This window comes from Vipera ursinii, assembly GCF_947247035.1.
Source record: "Vipera ursinii genome assembly, chromosome: 2".
In the NCBI taxonomy this organism is placed as follows: domain Eukaryota; kingdom Metazoa; phylum Chordata; class Lepidosauria; order Squamata; family Viperidae; genus Vipera; species Vipera ursinii.
The window spans coordinates 22,506,045-22,525,902 of record NC_139513.1 but is presented as its reverse complement, the minus strand read 5'-3'; the positions used below and the strand labels follow the sequence as shown (position 1 = coordinate 22,525,902).

The 19,858-nt window shown below is 44.6% G+C and overlaps 1 protein-coding gene across 1 annotated transcript in view; it reads left to right on the top strand.

Moving 5' to 3' along the window:
• The first annotated feature begins 1,003 nt into the window (after window positions 1-1,003).
• The window catches only part of TUBB (tubulin beta class I), a 30,337-nt gene continuing 11,482 nt past the window's right edge, over window positions 1,004-19,858 (top strand). Inside the window, exon 1 of the mRNA XM_083356846.1 lies at window positions 1,004-1,241. Within this exon, the coding sequence (XP_083212972.1) occupies window positions 1,185-1,241 (57 nt within the window). The 5' untranslated portion in view covers window positions 1,004-1,184. The remainder of the gene's footprint in view (window positions 1,242-19,858) is intronic.

The window sequence follows — 19,858 nt, the reverse complement described above, 5'->3', positions numbered from 1 at the left end:
CATTTTAGAAACCACTACTCTACGCTACTGTATTAAGCCTAATTTTACAGCAGTAGTACAAAAGAGAGCAAATTGCATAAAAAACAAAATTAGGTAAAGCCAGGAACACAGAAGATCCTTTGTACAAGACATTAACTCCTAATTTCCCATGGAAATCCTTAGCGTTTAACCCAAGGAAAAATGGCATTTTTCCAGGCTAAATAAATTGCCTTGGCGGCGGGAGGTGGGGAGAAGACACCAAACTATATTCTGCCCCCCTCCCGGTTTTCAAACGCTGTAAGACCCCCTCCCTATTCCTAATAATAATAATAATAATAATAATAATAATAATAATAATAATAATAATAATAATAATAATAATAATAATTTTATTTATATAAGAAACACGCCACAAAGGAGGGCGTTTTGCCAGCTAGGCATTTTGCTCAGAGACCCTCGGAGCCTTTTAAAAAGGAAGTCATTTATAGCAAGCGCGTTTTGCACCCATATATATGCCTGAACTCTTTAAAACAGAGGGCGGCGAGCAGAGCAGGGAAAAAGATTGAAACGTAGCACAAAAAGCAGACGAGATCTCCTGGCGTACTGCTTGAAATGCGGAGTAGGCACGACGCCGTTTTTATCATTTCTCGTCCATTAGACAGCTTTCCAACGCCCCTTCTTCTCATTTTATCCCCGCCACAAAGAAAGAAAGAAAGAAAGAAAGAAAGAAAGAAAGAAAGAAAGAAAGAAAGAAAGAAAGAAAGAAAGAAAGAAAGAAAGAAAGAAAGAAAGAAAGAAAGAAAGAAAGAAAGAAAGAATCGCATTTTTCGCTCCGGCTCCCCCTCTTTCTATCCCCTACCACGCCCCAACTCTGCCTCCCCCCCCCACCTTTTTTTTATTTTTAGCCACGTGATTTTTCCTGCCGCCCCCCCCACCCCTCCGCCCTATCAGCGTGCGCCCCTGATCCCTTTCGACCAATCGGAGCTCGAGCCGACCGCCGGTTTATAAAAGCTTTGTCTCTTCGTTCTCCGCAGGCTGGCTACCTCCTCAGAACGTTTGGCTGTCGGCGCCGCGTTCGGAGAAGAGAATCTTGAGCTCCGCAACGTTCTGTACTTTTTAAAGGCGCAGCGGCGTCCGGCTTAAAAGCGCAATCCATCTTCTTGCAAGCAGAAGTGCGGGCCGAGCCATTAAAGGCGAGACAAAAAATGAGGGAAATCGTACACATTCAAGCCGGGCAATGCGGTAACCAGATCGGAGCAAAGGTGAGGCTGGTCAATTTTTTTCCCCTCCTCTTTCCACACCCCCCACTCGCCCCCTCCGCCGCCGCCCGCCAAGTGTGCCGAGAGTTATTAAACTTCAAATATAGTCAAGATGAAAAATTGGCGGGATCGGCTCAAACGCTTTGCCCGCTTGCTTTTTCTCCCATTGCCACGGTGGCGAAACGGAAGCTGCCCAGGGGCGGAGAAGCACGTGGCTGCGTTTAATTTTTTTTTATGGGGCTTTGTAATTTATTTTTTAAAAAAATATTTGTATTACTGTTTTTTATGTTTTATGTTAGCTGTTTTATTGTTGTGAGCCGCCCTGAGTCCTTCGGGAGATAGGGCGGCATATAAGTCCAAGAAAGAAAGAAAGAAAGAAAGAAAGAAAGAAAGAAAGAAAGAAAGAAAGAAAGAAAGAGAAAGAGAGAAAAAGAAAGAAAGAGAAAGAAAGAAAGAGAAAGAGAAAGAAAGAAAGAGAAAGAAAGAGAAAGAAAGAAAGAGAAAGAAAAAGAAAGAAAGAGAAAGAAAGAAAGAAAGAAAGAAAGAAAGAAAGAAAGAAAGAAAGAAATGCAGGGAAACTCTTTTTGTTTAAGCGCCGTTGCAAAACCCGGTGCGATCGCTCTCAAACCCGGTTACGACGGCGGTTTTGTATATGTTAAAGCGATATATGTGCTTATTATTTATTTAATTAATTTATGGGACTCAGATGCCGCCCTATCTCCCGAAGGACTCAGGGCGGCTCACAACAATAAAACAGCTATAAAAAAACAGTAATACAAATATTAAAAAAAAGAATTAAATTACAAAGCCCCATGGGGCTATAAATTACTATTAATATTAAAGCTATTAATCGGGGGAAAACATTGGGGCTGGGCGGCTAACCCCTCCTCCCCGCTAATGAGTAGATTTTAGTGGGATATTGTTATCGGTACTTTGTATGTAGTTATGTTAAAGGGGAGTTAAAGCACATTATGAATGTGGTTAATTGTATATTATGCATACTTTTGATTTAGAATATGATTATTATAACTATAATCCTGTATTTAGCTCTGGGAAGTGGGGGAGGGGGAAGTGGGCGGGTTTGGGGTAAGGGGGATTTGGGGATATATTGTAAAATTTTGTTTTTGTAAAACACTTTAATAAAAAAAGAATTAATTTGGGGCTATAAATTACTATTAATATGAAAGCTATTAATCGGGGAAAAAACATTGGGGCTGGGCGGCTAGCCCCCTCCTCCCCGCTAAAAAAAACCATCTTAACTGAGGGGAGGGGCCCTTTTGCCTTTCTGTCTTGGCACTATTGTTCGTCCTTCTTTTCCTTTTAATCCCGCGATTTAGAAATGACTGGGATTATTAGACCCTAATGGCAGAGGTCTCTCCGTGAACCTCACCCTTTCCTCCCTTAACGTGATGGGGGGGAGGGGAGGGGTGGTCAAATGCCCGCCAGCTAATCCGGCGTGGCGGGTAAATTCTAGCGCCGCCAAAGCGGCTGCGGAAAGGAAGTGCAATTTTCGAAAATGTATCCGAATAGATAAAAAAAAAAGTGTGAGGAGAACAAAAGCCGCGCTGGTCTTTTTAAGCGCCGGGGATGAGAAAAGGGCGGCTCTGGGGGGTGGGGGTGTAGGTAGCCCGACCTATATGTAGCGAAATGGGTCAGCAGGCTTGAAATGGAACTCAACGCAGCCGGAGAAAAAGACCGGGAGGATTCGCACCCAGGGCGTTGACTTTCCTCCTCCCCCACCTGTCCCCGCGCCTAAATCCAACGGCGCCGTATGGGTCGTCTTTTGCGACGAGCGAATCCCGTGGTTTCCTCCGAGCCTGGGATCGTCTCCTTCCACGCGGTCGATCCTTGATATATACATATTTTCTTTCTTTCTTAATTTCTTTCTTTCTTTCTTTCTTTCTTTCTTTCTTTCTTTCTTTCTTTCTTTCTTTCTTTCTTTCTTTCCTTCTTTCCTTCTTTCTTTCCATCTTTCTTTCCTTCGTTCCTTCTTTCTTTCCTTCTTTCTTTCCATCTTTCCTTCGTTCCTTCTTTCTTTCCATCTTTCTTTCCTTCTTTCCTTCTTTCTTTCTTTCTTTCCATCTTTATTTCTTTCCTTCTTTCCTTCTTCTTTCCATCTTTCTTTCCATCTTTCCTTCTTTCTTTCCATCTTTCTATCTATCTGTCTATCTCTATCTAATCTATTTTTCATCTTAAATTGTATTTTATTTTAATTCCATTTTAAATTGTATTTTATCAAATTCCATTTTGCATTGCTTTTATCGGGTTTTGTTGCTGGAACTTTGCACTTTGATATGGCCCGAGGGCTAATCAATAAAGTTGTGGTGTTATCTATCTAATCTATCTATCAATCTAATCTAATCTATTGATATATATTCGAGCCCCACCCCGATTTCCTGATTCGTCTGATTTGGGATCAAAAAAATGAGAGGATCCGAGGGGGTTTTCCGCCACAGGCGCGGCTCCCTGAGACTTAATTGAACCCGTTTCCTAATCAAGCGCGATGGGGGGGGGGGTTTGCAGGCGTGTGATCAGATCCTGGGTAGGCTTACTTGGGAGTAAGTCCCACGAGGCGCGCTGCCTTTTTAAAACTTAGCAGCCCCCCCCCTATGTTTTTAAAGAGGTGCCTTGCACCGGCCTTCTGAAAAGCAATAATTTACCTGGATAAATAAAACTTGCCTTTCAAGATTTCCATAAACGTACAAAAAAGAAGGGGCCCGGAATACTTGGAATATTTTTACAATTATTATTTTTTTTAGAGTTAATAAAACAGCATTCAAGTTCGGGGAAATCTTCTTTTCCCCCTTTATTTATTTAGGGGGGGTCGAGTATCGAGGGGCTCCGTGGCTTCTACGTTCCTATCTGACATTGGATCCCCAGCTTGAAATAAAACCCTCCTTTATTACCTCTAGAGCAGGGGTCTTCAAACTTGGCCCTTTTATGACTTGTGGACTTCAACTCCCAGAATTCCTCAGCCAGCAAAGCTGGCTGAGGAATTCTGGGAGTTGAAGTCCACAAGTCATAAAAGGGTCAAGTTTGAAGACCCCTGCTCTAGAGTAATAAACCTCTGATTAGGCCCCCCCCCCCCAAAAAAAAGAGAGAGAGAAGAAACGCGGCCTCCTGTAATTTTGTTGCAACCCGAGGCTTGAAATGTGGCAGGGAGAGGGGAAGGTTCCTTTGGAAAGGGAAATCCTAGCGAAAATCTCCTGTAACCATTTTTCAAACGTCTTGGGCTTCCGCTCTTCTTGAGGGGTGGGGTGGATGATGGGAGCTGGAGTCGAGAGTATTGGTGGGGAGGCCCCACCAAGTTGGGGAAAGGTGGCTTGCAAAGCTGGATTAGTGCAATTTTTTTAAAAAAAAAATATCGACTTCCTCTACTGCAGAACAGATGCCATAATAACTGGCGCCAAATGTTCCCCCCACCCCACCCCTTTTTTTAACCCGCCCACCATTTCCAGCCGCCTTTGTCTGTAGTGGGAGAAGCACATGGCCGCTGGGTGCGCTCGATCTCTCTCTCTCTCTCTCTCTCTCTCTCTCTCTCTCTCACACACACACACACACACATTCATTCATTCATTCATTCTTTCCTCCGTTCCCTCCCTCTATCCCCCTCCTTGTCTGGCCGAGCCCTCCTGCCTCCTTCCTGCCTGGTGGTTGCCCTTCTGCTCTGCTGCAGCAGCTACGGTAGACAAGGGTTTGTGGGTTTGTGTAATGGCTGCTGCCTGGGTGGGACTCTTAAGGAGAAAGAAAGAAAAACCGCTGGAGAGGGGCGGTGACGCGTTTTCTAGCAGCAGCAACGCAGCAGCAACGTGGTTGAAGTGGAGATTATTTCTCAGGAGAGCTGTATTTTACATACCAGATCATATATGATCTGGTATGTAAAATGCAGCTCTCCTGAGAAATAATCTCCACTTCAACCACTTCTGGTATATATATATATATATATATATATATATATATATATATATATATATATATATATATATATATATATATATATATATATATATATATATATATATATATATATATATTAATTCAACATACATTCTCCTTTTGGCTGCCTTAAAGCCCCAGAATTGCTTTCCAAGCCGCTGAGCTTGGCCCTGCCACTCTGTTGTGTGTATGCAATCAACTGGCTTGAAATCTTGATTATAGGAAAGCCACCCACCCAGCTGTTGAAAAATCATCCAGTTGCTCACCTGGATTAGCCTGTAGAAAGGAATAGGTCTGCTTTAAAAGTCAGTGACCCTGCCGGGATGAAACCTTAAGTTGCATTGCATTTCAGCTTACGGGTCTAGAAGATCAGAGCTAGAGACAATGGCAGAATTGTTGGTGCCCGCCCACTCTATTCTCCAACTCCCAGCATAGATGCCCTGCATCTTTGTCTGTGGGACGCTCACACGATGAACCATCAAAGGGCTTCTGAAGCAGCATAAACACTAAACCCCACCCCATCTTTAAAAAAAAATCCTTGCTTTTTAAAATCAAATCTCTGGACTTGTGAGAAATTCTGATTGTCTGCCTCAGCAGTGGGTTGGACTACAAGACCTCCAAGGTCCCTTTTCAAGTCTATTGTTCTGCTCTACATCCATGTTGAAAGTCAGGAAGAATGCCCAGCCAGGCCTTCAGAGAAAAAGCCTTTGAGAAGTTAAACTTAACTGTTGCAAGGTGCCACAATTCAAAATCCTCTTGGTTACGCACTACCCCGTATCCTTAAGTGAAGCTGGGTTTCTGCAACATGCTGTAAGCCCTCCTTAAAGTTAGGACATTGTATTAAGCAGACAACTGCGGCATCCATTGTGATGGGTCAGTTTCCTCTCCATTCTGCTACTTACATCAAAAGATTGGAGATAATTATTTTCCTGTATCCTCAGAATAGGAGCTAAAATTGGCTTCCTTATCTTGGAGATTATTCTGTCTTGCTCCAATAGACATAACCCACCTTTCCTCCCCCCCATCTCCCTTTTTTTATCCTGGCCTCGATCATTCTATAATTTTAGACGTTATGGAATGGACTTGGGCAGTAAAGATAATTTAACACCTGTACAGTGTGTGTGATAAATGATAGGCGTACATCGGGAAAGCAGAATCCTGCAGTTTGTAGAATTGGCTGATGGCATCTGTATGCTTTGTTCTCTTTCTGGTAAACTCTTCTGTGGTTTGGGGGGGGGGAAGAAAGGAAAGAAAAATCGATACCAACAGGGATCATTGTTCGTTTTCCAAAATGCTGCATTGTTCCTGGCTGTAGCCTTTAAGATGTATTCCAGGATCCGTCGATGCTAATCCAGTGTCTGCTCCTTCCCAGCTGCCCCACCCTGATCACCTCTATGTGACCTACTTTGCGGTATACGCATCCACTTCGGTATGCGTGAGGGTGTGTCTGCAGGTTTTTGCTGGCATCCGATGAATTAAAAGCAGACGACTAACTTGAGCTGCAGGCTTTCTTTATTAGATAATGGGGAGCATCATTAAAAAAGAGTCCCCACTCACGATCCTTTAGAACAATAACTTCCCACTGGACTTCTATGAAATTCCTAGCTTAGCTTTGGAATCTATGCACATTCCAATAGTGTGCAATGGGTTTTTTTTTTTGGTCCTGTGTGCATGCATGCTGCATGCATTTTTTCCCCTGATTAGATCTGCAGTCAGGGTGGGGCTAGATCCAACTCCCCACCTACCTCCCCACTAGTGTATTTAAAAATTTATGTATCTGCAGTGTCTTGGGTGTGTTTGGCCAGCAAATAGGAGAATCAAGATATTAGGGTGGGTTTTGGGGGGTTTTTTTGCAAATAGTGCCTGCCTGCAAAAAGATCTGAAACTGAAGTCAAAGTGATTTGCATAGGGGTCCATTGGAAGCAGTAATCTCCTAGGAAGAGAGTTCAACAGTTTTGTGCTGCGGTTTTTCAGGTGTCTTTGCCCACACAATATAAAGAAATCTTAATACTATAGGGAGAATCTTAATATTTGAAGGTTTTATCTATTACTTTTCTTATAAAAATGATGCCATTATTATCTGCCTTGGGGGAAAAAATGTATCCCTGTGAATGCAAGATTGTACTTTAAAACTACAGCACGCATATTCCTTCCTAACTGAAACCCTTAGGACTGAATGAGGATTTTTAAAATTGGCATACAACAAATAGAAACCTTTTAAAGAAATTTTATTAATTGAATATAAACAAAGGCTTATAGAAAGTGGGTAAAAACTTAACAAAAGTTAAAAAAATGCCCACAAGGCATATATTCATAGGTAAATATACGTAATTAAAATGCTAACATAAATATTACAGTGAACAATAGCCATATTTCATTATCCTTAATATGTATGTGTATGTGTGTATATATATAAATGCAGCCGGTAGGCCACGCCCCCTCATTTGTTGCTTGGGTTAGTCACAAGGTTATTATGCTAGAAGCTGGACAACTATAAACGGGCTATTGATTCTGAGATCCACAAGGAAGACATCTGAAGCCAAGTCTGCTTCTTAGGAGTATCTGCTCTGTTCTTCCCACATTGCTATGAAAAGAGCACATTCCTTTTTCGATGGGTTGGAGAACATTGTTCATCATACTTCAGTCTGCTTTCTTTTTCCACTGCTTTGGAAGTTACTAGACCAGGGGTCTTCAAACTCGGCCCTTTTATGACTCATGGACTTCAACTCCCAGAATTCCTCAGCCAGCATGCCTGGCTGAGAAATTCTGGGAGTTGAAGTCCATGAGTCATAAAAGGGCCGAGTTTGAAGACCCATGAACTAGACCAAAGAAAATCTGAGAAGAACATGGGCAAAGAGTCATGATACCTTTGGCTTCCCCCAACTTTATTATGTACTAAATTTTCCTAGCTCTGGGGGGCTACTGGGTGAGATTAGGTTATTGAGTTTGCCTAGCCCAGGGGTAGGTGACCTTGGCTTTTTTTTATGACTCGTGGACTACAACTCCCAGAATTCCTGAGCCAGCCATGCTGAGGGGAAAGGGAGAGGTTTCCAAGCTGAGCCATGCTGCCTCAGGAATTCTGGGAGTTGAAGTCCACGAGTCATGAAAGACCTAAGGTTGCCTACCCCCGGCCTAGCCCATTGCAACAGAAGGCAAGACAAGAAGCAATGGATGGAAACTAATCGAGGAGAGAAGCAACCTAGAACTAACAATGAGAACAGTTAACCAGTGGAGCGGCTTTGCCTTCAGAAGTTGTGGGTGCTCCATCACTCAAGGCTTTTAAGAAGAGACTGGACAGCCACTTACTTGTCTGGAATGGTATAGGGCAGGGGTAGGCAACCTCGGCTCTTTGATGACTAATGGACTTCAACTCCCAGAATTCCTGAGTCAGCTGACTCAGGAATTCTGGGAGTTGAAGTCCATGAGTCATAAAAGAGCCGAGGTTGCCTACCCCTGGTATAGGGTCTCCTGCTTGAGCAGGGGGCTGGACTAGAAGACCTCCAAGGTCTCTTCCAACTCTGTCATTCTGTTAACTGATCTGACTTGTCAAACTCCAAATAGGATTTTGAACCTGGAGGAGGACTGTTCACCTAAGTGCTCCCTTTAGTCAGAGTTAGTAGGAACGGAATTTAGATCGGTGTTTCACTTCCTCACAAAGAACTGGAAGCTTTAGGTAAGTGAGGTTTCTGGGCATCTTGAACAAACTTTTGAAAAATTGGTGGCAGTTTTGAGAGTATGAAGTTGAAATAATTTGTTAAATGCTGGGCTAGAAACACAGAGATTCAGGTTCTGATCTCATATAAGCATGGAAGATGGTCCAACTGTTCACTCTTGGCACTCTTTAGTTTTTCAAGGAATTTAAAAACATTTAGATGCTAACCTGGATTGGTGGATTTCAATCCCTAATCAATGGAAGACTTCATCTGCAGTGAATTGATTTTGGCCTGATAGCAGTAGACATTGATTTCTCAGCCTTGGCACCTTTGAGACGTGTGGACTTCAACTGCCAGAATCCCTCAGTTCTGGGAATTGGAAGTCCACACGTCTTAAAAGGTGGCAAGGCTGAGAAACACTAGTAGTAGTTGTTGTGATTCAGGGTCAGCCTGTGGGTTCGGCAGTGGGTCGGACGACTCAGGAGGAGGAGGGGGGTGTTGAAGAGCTTGCTGATGATGGCCTTGAGTCTCCGCAGAGCCCTCAGCCAGGCCCCTCCCACCTGGTCACGACGGAGACCCAGCTGTGTGAGCCTGACAGCATGGATGAAGATGACCCACAGCTGGCCCTGTTCAAGGACGCCTGACGCAGGAGGCAGTCAATCAGGAGTAAACAGAGGAAGGCAATGGGGCACCTCAGAAGGAGGCAGAGAAAAGCCACGCCCTGAGCTGTATAAAAGGGGAATGTGTGGGAGGGCTGGTTTGCTGAAGGCAACCGCTTGAATAGTTCCTGTTTCATAGCTCCTGTTTCATGGTTGGTGTCTGTTTTATGTTACTAAATTTGGCAGGCTTTATTCCAGCCTCTTGCCATTTGTAAAGGGGTTGTCCCTGCCTTTTTTGCAGGGCCGGTAGCAGGCTGGTACAGAACAGTAGTGATGATTATGACAATAATGGTCACAATGAACGTTTTACTCATTTCGGAATTTTCACAATGGATCCCGTCAATACCTCTTTAAAAGAGTAGTGGAGATATTGTGGATATCTTCCTAATGCTTCAACTGGTACAGGATTGGAAATCTAAAAATGTTCGGTTTTAGTCTATGTACAGTAATGTAAACTGGAGTGGGAAGATGTAGGATTTGCGGTAAAAGGAAACTTTAGCAGAGGAAGCCCGTAACCTAAAATCCTGATTATTAGAGATGCAAAATTTATTGATCCAAGAAAGGGACGTTCTGGACCTGCAGTTTTCCCCAGACCTCTTCCTGAACTGTACCAGTTTGGGAACAGATAAGCAGTTTCCTACAGTAAATTGCTCCTGGTTGGGAACACTTCCTTCTGAAAACCATCAAAATGCACCTGTAACAGAGTGTCCTGGAGGTAAAAAATATTTCTGATTTCTCTGGTTACATTCTTTATTTGGATCCATGAATTTTTCACATCCATACTGAATACTGTCTTGAATTTTGTATCAACTGTCCATGTAGTAGCCACAGTCAACTACATCGCTAGCCTTATCCTTCACTGCATGGTAACTGTCTCCAATTGTCTGCTCCCATAGCAACATTATCAATGAAAGAAAGTTATTGTGTCAGAATGAATGGGTTCCCTGGCACGGCTGTAGAATGCTTTAGATTGGATTCCAAAATGGTCCTTTGGAATAAGGGGTGAACTATGAATCCAGCTTCTTTGTGCAGCTCTTTAAAGCAGCTGCATCATTTCCCAGAATCAATCACATAGTCCCAGAAAAACGTGCGGCTATTTTAAAGAATTACTAATGGATGCAACAAACATTTTCCAAATTTATTTCCAAAGTGTGACAGAGGAGCTTTTCACATTACCAAGCTCTCTGTTTTGAGATATAAAGTCTGCTCGAAGGATACATTGTAATTACTTTTTGCAGTTAGAAATTCCTCGGAAAAAGGGCTTTATGGCCTGTAATGCACTTCCAGTCATCAGAAAATGTCACACACACAGCATCTTGGCAACCGATTCACATTTACAATGGATTGCAGCATCCCTGTCCCATGACAATTTGTGATATTTTTTTTTGGTCAAAAACGCCAATTCAGGAGAATGGGTTCAGACTTACGACTACCTGAATCACTTAACAACTGTTACAAAAAGGGTTGTAATATTGGGGTCTGGTCATTGGTGCCTCAACTTGTCACAAGCCTCATGTGAGCACCTCAGCTTAACAATTGTTCTGATTCTCATGAATTTCAAATCAAGTCAAGGACTACCTGTAAACAGCTAGTCATAAACTGAGGACTGTAAAAAATAATAAATTCCATAATTCTAGCCAGAGTTGGTCAACCAGAAGCACTCCAAATATTGCTAGTAGACATCTCCAACACTCTTGCCTTCCCTACCGAACAGTCAGTGTGATTTTATAGGTAGTCCTCAACGTACGTAGTTTTTTTTTAGTGACTGAAGTTAAACGGTCCTGAGAAAAAGTGACCACCATTTTTTACATTTGCAACCATTGCAGCACCCGTGGTCATATGGACACTTGGAAATTGCCATGTATTTATGATGTTAGCAGTGTCCCAGGGTCATGTGATGACCTTTTGTGACCTCCTGTCAAGCAAAGGCAGTGGAGAAGCCAGATTCGCTTAACAACTGTGTTACTAACAAGTATTGTCATTCACTTAACTGTAGCTAGAAATGTTATAAAATGGGGCAAAACTCCTTTAACGAGTGTCTTGCTTAGCAGTGGAAATTTTGGGCTCAATTTTTATAAGACTAGGTAAAGGTAAAGGTTCCCCCCACATGTGTGCTAGTCATTTCCGACTCTAGGGGCCGGTGCTCATCTCCGTTTCAAAGCCGAAGAGCCAGCGCTTGTCCGAGGACGTCTCCGTGGTCATGTGGCCGGCATGACTAGACGCCAAAGGTGCACAGAACGCTGTTACCTTCCCACTGTAGTGGTCCCTATTTTTCTACTTGCATTTTTACGTGCTTTCGAACTGCTAGGTGGGCAGAAGCTGGGACGAGTAACAGGTGCTCACTCTGTTACGCAGCACTCGGGATTCGACCCGCCAAACTGCCAACCTTCTGATCGACAAGCTCAGCGTCCTAACCCACTGAGCCACCGCGTCCCTTTTTTTTAAAGACTACTTGTGCTCTTCTCATTCCTCCTAAAACTACAATTTTAGTCTAGATTCCCAAATTTTTACTTGGGGGGGGGGAAAGACCATTTTCTGATAATTGTCTCTCCTCCCCCTTGCTCCTCCTTTGGATCAGAGAATTTATGAACCGCTAGGATGAAGTTTTCCAGTTCCAAGTAGTTATTGGAAGGATGAAAATTAACTTATAACTCACAGGATAATTGAATTCTCCTGGGAATAAATGTCTACACGCATTGGTAATTTATGTTAACTATTAACCAACATGACATTACTCTAGAGATGATGTGAGTTTCAAGAATTTGGAAGATCTGTGCAATGAAAAAAATAGTTGATTGGATTGTCCCTTGCCTATATTATCTCAAGAATCTAACCTTGCTTGTGTTGGAATATAATCAGTGCTAGAATTGGCGAGAATCCACGGAGTTACTGGTCTGTTGACTAAATTAGAAAGTTGAAAAAAAACTCAGATGAAGGCAATGCAGGTAGTCCTCAACATGTGACCACCTTTGGGACCAGAACTTGTGGTTGTTAAGTGAGTGGCACCTAATTTTATGGACTTCTGCTACAGTCATTAAGCAGATCACATGGTTGTTAAGCAAATTTGGCTTCCACCACTGACTTTGCTTGTCAGATACCTTGGGAAAAGCAATCACATGAACTCAGGATGCTACAGCCATCATAAATACATGCTAGTTGCTTAAGCACCTGAATTGTGATCGTGTAACTGCAGGGATGCTGAAATGGTCATAAGCGTGAGGACCAATTGTAAGTTGCTTTTCTCAGTTGTGTCATAACTTCAAACAGTTCTTAAACGTATGGTCATAAGTCAAAGACTGTAGGAAATACAGAATGACAAAACTACATGGGCATGTTCATAAAACGACCCAAACTCAACTTACCTTGAAGGAAAGTTTTTATTGTTGTGTCCATAGTTAATGGGAGTGGTTTTCCTTAGGCGGGAAAACCTGGTGCAGTTATTGGTTGTTGCATTCTCGGCAGGAGATTCTGGGCCAGGGATTGGTTATGTTTAAAGGCACCTTAGTATATAAGATAGGGCTCAACGGCTGCTAGCCAGTTGACCCATGTGCATTCAATAAACGTTCTCTTGTTCAACCTCGCTGTCTACGCTCGTCATTCCGGGCTTAACAGTGGCGACGAGGATGGGATAGACGGCGGAACAGTGAAGGAGCCGCGGAAGCCAGCTGCGTGGAAAGCTGGAAATTGAATCGCAGTCAACCGAACTACTACCGCGACAGAACCCACAGAATGGCGCAAGTCGGATCCCTGAAGGAGTTCGACCCGAACTACCCCGAAGACTGGGAGGAGTACGTTGGCCAAGTCGAGGGGTTCATGCTGGTCAACGGAATAACGGAGGACCAGAAGAAAGCGGCGGCTCTTCTCACCATTAGCGGCACACCGGTTTACCGGGTTGCCGTCGGCCTGTGCCAGCCCTCGCCGGTCTCCAGTGTGTCGTACACCGACCTGTTGGCCAAGCTAAAGGTCCATTTTACTCCTAAGAGGTCCGAACTGTTTTGGCGGAGAATATTCGAAAAACGGAACCAACGACCAGGCGAGTCAATCACGCAGTTTGTGGCGGCGGTCAGAGAAGCGGCCCTGCGCTGCAAATACGATAACCTTGAAATTCGAATCCGAGACCGAGTAGTTTTGGGGCTGCGAGATGAACACTTACAAAACCAGATAATCGCAAAGCCCACAGGAACCCTGCAAGAAGTCTTAGATGAACTACTCACGTACGAGTCTACAGGCAGACGCGACCCCCCCTACAACAGCATGGCTGCCTCGACGGAAATCAACCTCGAGAGCTATGTGGACGGTGGGGAGGTGGACTACCAGTGGGAAGCAGACGTTGCAGAAATCGCCCGAAGGTTCGGGAAGATGGCGGCCAGACCCTCACGCTCCGACGGACCCGACCAAGGGAGAAGACAGCAGCCACCAGCACTACAACGACCCCAGAGGGACAACCAAACCAGGCCTCACGACCCAGAAGCGAGGTGCGGCAGCTGCGGCGGGAACCACCTCCGAGCAACTTGCAGATTCCGAACCACGAAATGCTGAGGGTGCGGAAAAACGGGCCACATCCAGGCCATTTGCCAAAGCCGACCGCGTGACAACCGTCTCCACGAGCTCAACGCATGGGCCTCAGGTGAGGTAACCCCCGAAGGGAGTGGCGGAGAAACCCCAAGACCTAAGGCACGCACTTCCAACCGCGGGGCGGGGGCGGGGGTCAACCACGTGGGAACCCCTTGAATTAATCACACCCCTAGAATTAATCACATTCTGAGGCCTAAATTAAAAATTGGAGTCCAACTGCAGGGCATTCCCTGCAAGATGGAAGTGGACTCGGGGGCCTCAGTATCTATAATTTCCAGTGACACCCTTAGATACATAGAGAACAAAAGCGGCCGTAGAATTCCCCTAAAACCCACTAAACTGCAGTTAGCCGATTTTCAAAAAAACCCCATTGAACTAAAAGGCGAGGCCACAATTAAAGTAAAGTACAAGGGGTTCAGTGGATTTTTAGACCTCTTAGTTACCGAGGGCCAGAGAACCAGCCTAGTAGGCCTCAATTGGTTCCCGGCCCTGGGAATCTGGGTAGGGGGTATTAACACAATTAATAGTAAGACCCTTAAGTCTGTCTGCGATAACTTCGCAGACGTGTTCGATGGGTCGTTAGGGAGATACAAAGGACCCCCCATTACTTTTAATTTAGACCCCGCTGTGAGGCCCATTAGGCTTAAGGCCCGGAGGGTGCCTTTTGCCCTTAAACAAAAAATCGAGGCCGAACTAGATAAGCTATTAGGCCAGGGCGTACTAGAACCCGTAGAGGGAGGCCTCTGGGAGACACCAATCGTCACACCCCTTAAACCGAACGGGGATGTGAGGATTTGTGCCGACTATAAGGCTACCCTAAATTTAGCAATGAAAAAACATGCTTACCCGGTCCCGACGGTGAAGCAGGTCCTCGCAACGATCCAGGACGGCACCATTTTTGCCAAGCTCGACTTGGCGCAGGCGTACTTGCAACTCACTGTGTCTAAGGAAGCCGCCGAGGCTCAAACGATAGTTACCCACAAGGGGGTGTTCCGCGTTCACAGACTTCAATTTGGCATAGCAGCAGCTCCAGGCATCTTCCAGGAGGTGATGGAGAGGACCTTGAAGGGCATTCCAGGTGTATGCCCTTACTTCGATAATGTCCTAATCGCTGGAAAAACTGAGGACATCTTAGCAGACAGGTTGGAACAGGTACTGGGGAAATTTAGGGATGCAGGGCTTAAACTAAAAAAGGACAAGTGTTGTATAGGTGTAAAATCAACTGAATTTTTAGGATTCAGAATTGATGCGCAGGGTATACACCCTACTGAAGGGAAAATTAAGGCAATCAAATTAGCACCTGAACCCAAGAATAAGGCAGAACTACAAGCTTTCCTAGGCTTAATAAATTTCTACCATACCTTCTTGCCTCACAAAGCAGCTATTGCTGAACCTTTACACAGGCTGTTAGATAGGAAGACCCCTTGGCAGTGTCAGGAAAAGCACAGAATCAGTTTCCAAACATTAAAGGACATTTTGTCCAGCAACTCCACAGTCACCCACTTCATTGAAACCAAACCAATTTTCCTAGCATGCGACGCCTCTCCTTATGGAGTAGGGGCAGTCATAAGCCACATGGACGACCAGGGTCAACAGAGGCCTATTGCATACTATTCCAGGACCTTGACTAAAGCGGAACGGAATTATGCACAAATAGACAGGGAAGCGTTGGCCATCGTGGCAGGCGTAAAAAAGTTCCACGATTATCTGTATGGTAGGAACTTTACAATATACACAGACCATAAACCCCTCCTAGGGTTATTCACCACAGACAAACAGACACCCCAAATCATGTCCCCTAGGATGCTTAGATGGTCTATTTTCCTTTCAGCATACATGTTCTCTATCAAACACAGACCTGGCAAAGAGATGGGGCATGCAGATGCCCTTAGCAGATTACCCCTAGCAGATACTGGCATTGACCCAGCACCTGTGGGCCAAATCCTGTCTCTACAGGAACTCTCAGAATGCCCACTGACAGCCAAAGACATTGCAGCAGCTACCAAAAAAGACCACATCCTTAGCAGAATAGCAGCGTGGGTACAAGGGGGGTGGCCTAACAAAAATCCTGACCCCCAAATTCACGCCTTACTTTAGAAGGAAGGATGAATTGTCATCACACCTGGGATGTATACTGTGGGGAAATAGGGTTGTCATTCCAGAGGGTCATAGGAACACAGTGATTGGGGAACTACATGAGGGGCACCCTGGGATTGTTCGTATGAAAGCCCTAGCGAGGAGTCATTTATGGTGGCGGGGGTTAGACACAGCAATCGAGGACAGAGTAGCCGGGTGCTATCAGTGTCAGCGGTCTAGGCCAGAACAAGCACACACGCCTGTACATAAGTGGGAAGTGGCTAGGAACCCTTGGTCTTGCATTCATATTAATTTCGCAGGCCCATTCCAGGGCCTCACATTCCTAGTTGTTGTGGATAGCTACTCCCGGTGGTTGGAGGTCGTGCCTTTAAAGTCCATGACTTCAGCCAAAACCATACAGGTCTTGCGGGGACTCTTTGCCACCCATGGGTTACCTGACGTAATTGTTTCTGACAACGGGCCCCAATTCACATCCAATGAATTTCAGGACTTCCTCAAGGCCAACTGGATTAGGCACGCGACATCGGCACCCTTCCACCCCTCCTCCAACGGATTGGCTGAACGAAACGTCAGGACAACCAAAGACGCTCTAAGAAGGATCATCCATGGCAATTGGCATCAGAGACTGGCTCAGTTCCTGTTGGCCCAACATACGACACCTTGCACGGCCACAGGGAAAAGCCCAGCTGAAATGAGGTGGGGCAGACGTTTAACTACCAAATTGGACAGACTACACCCTGACAGGCTACCTGTGGAACCTGAACTGGACATTCCGACCCGGTCTCTAAATATTGGTGACTCAGTCTGGGCAAGGAACTATGGACAGGGGGACAAATGGTCACAAGGGGTAGTATTGACAAAACTGGACCGTTATCTTACTTAATTGAGGGGGAGGGGAATCAGCTGATCAGGAGACACATCGATCAGCTAAGGAAAAGATCCCCTGAAAGTGTACAGGCCAACAATGATAGGAACATCACTACACCAGACAATGCATTCAGTCATGACCAGTTAGGCGCAGCACCAGGGGGTGAGGGGATTGGAATACAAATCAGGGCAGCAGAAGCAATTCCCCAGAGTAGCACAGCAGAAATTGAACTATTTTCCCCGGGCAGCCCAACAGAGTCCCCAGGACAGTCCATTGAACCCCAACAACCCACAAGTGAGGCATTGCCTGAGTCAGTGCCACAAACAACAGGCCCTGAGGCAGAAACAAATAGCGGAACAGTAGGCACCCCAGTTGTCAGCACGGCTAGCAGATACCCAGCCAGGAATCATAAGCCACCAAGTTATCTGAAAGACTATGTCAAATAAATAACTTTTATCTGGGGGGGAAGGGGTGTTGTGTCCATAGTTAATGGGAGTGGTTTTCCTTAGGTGGGAAAACCTGGTGCAGTTATTGGTTGTTGCATTCTTGGCGGGAGATTCTGGGCCGGGGATTGGTTATGTTTAAAGGCACCTTAGTATATAAGATAAGGCTCAACGGCTGCTAGCCAGTTGACCCATGTGCATTCAATAAACGTTCTCTTGTTCAACCTCGCTGTCTACGCTCGTCATTCCGGACTTAACATTTATCTTTCATTCTTTAAAAGCGGTTTTGGCTAGCTTGGTTTATTAATTCTCATATTTTAGAGAGAAAGAAGACAGGTGCCATCTCTTTAAGGGGAGGTTGGGACAAGGTTAGAGCTGCATTTGCATGAATCTTATATTTTCCTGAATAAATTAGCGCAGCTTTTACAAAGTCTGGCATTGGGGGATTGAAAGTCTCACTTATCTGAAAAACATTGTGTTGGATCTCTAAAGGAGGATTTTTGATTGTGAGACTACCATATAATTTGTGGGCAGGGAGGAGAGTCACTGGATCTGCTGTGGCTTTTTAAATAGGGTTTTCAGCTTTTGCTTGTCCACTGATTTGCTTCCTGACCAATCCGTGGTTCAAACGTTTGTGGACTTCCTTAAATGCTCCCTTCTTCTTTTACTGTTTGGCTTCATGGATGAAGTGATTTCAGAGAAGGACTGAGCAATTTAATTGAGGAAGAGGAATTTCTGGCCAGAGGGCAAGGCATATCTGAGAACATTTTAGTGCTGATAAATCTTTCTCCTGGTGCCTACATGTTTCCTTCTCCCTAGTTCTGCATTTTTTGCTCTGGATTCTTTTAATGAGAAATAATTAGTTGTAAACCAAATGTTTCTGGCACCTTTATTTTCAATCAATTTTGGGATACCACACTGCCCAAAGGCATTCCTAGGAAATAAAAATGTTGGTGGCAACATTACAATGCAAACATTATGTGCAGGAATGCAGTTGTCTGCCCAGAAATATGCCAAAAAAAAAGAAGAAGTAAGGAATATGTCCCAAGGATTGTGGGGAACAAATCCATCCGTTTGCCTTCTGATAAATGGGTGTTTGGGGACAAAGATGCATGCATGGCAGCCATTTTGTGAGTAAACAGACACTCTATGGCTGGCATTTTGAGGAAGTAACCATCAACCTGGTTTGAACATTCCAAATTTTCTACAAACCTTAAAGGCACGTGTCTCCAACCTTGGCCACTTTAAGGCTTGTGGACTGCAACTCCCAGAATTCCTCAGTCAGCCATGCTGGCTAGGGAATTCTGGAAGTTGACGTTCCCAAGTCTTAAAAGTTGCCAAGGTTGGAGATCCCTGCCCTAAGAGGTTTGTGCCCCTTTGTTGACTCTTATAAGGAGGGATGTTGCATGTATTAAGAGTGGAGAAAGTTAGACAGTAGTCTTGGGAAGGTCCCCATAGCGTCCAAAATTAGTATCTTTCTCCTTGGAAAAGATTGTCCGGGCAGGCACTTCATTACGAAGCTGGATTTTATACAGGACAACAATTACATGCTAAAACGTATTAGCCATGTTGTTTTCCAAGGTGATGTTAAAGTTTGCCCGAACCCTGTAAGAATGTTTTGGCATCTGATCTGGGCAATTTTAAGTAAGTTTTGCCTTTGAGATGCTGCAAGATTCTTTGCCCTTTCAGTTACAAGAAGCAAAAACAATATCCCCCCAGAAATGGCTTCTTTCCTTCCAAGTCTTCGTAAAATGTTCCTTTGAGGGACATAATGGTGGGGATGAATGGAGGCTGTTCATGGGCCCGTGTCCTGCCGTTTACTAGTTTTAGAAAAATGCTTGGAATGTTTCTTTTCCTCACCACTGATAGTCAGAGCCTAGAGCAGGGGTCTTCAAACTTGACCCTTTTATAACTTGTGGACTTCAACTCCCAGAATTCCTCAGCCCAGGAACACTGGCCAAGGAATTCTGGGAGTTGAAGTCCACAGGTTATAAAAGGTCAAGTTTGAAGACCCCTGGCCTAGAGAGTGATAAAGGGGTTGTTTTCCTGCATCTTGAGATGGATCCTATTGAGGATTTAGAGAAGAAGTCTTGCTTCCTCCCTATTTATTACAAAATAAGGGTTAAAGATGCTGAGCTTGTCAGCTGGAAAGCTGACAGCCTGGTTTGAAACCTTGAGTGCCTCGCAACTGGGTGAGCTCCTGTTCTGGCCCCAGTTCCTGCTCACCTAGCAGTTGAAAATCATGCAAATGCGAGTAGATAAATAGGTACCACTTCAATGGGAAGGTAACAGCATTCTGTGCACTTTTAGTGTACAGCCATGCTTGGCCACATGATCACGGGAAATGTCTTCAGACAATGCTGTCTTCCTCAGCCAAGAAACAGATGAG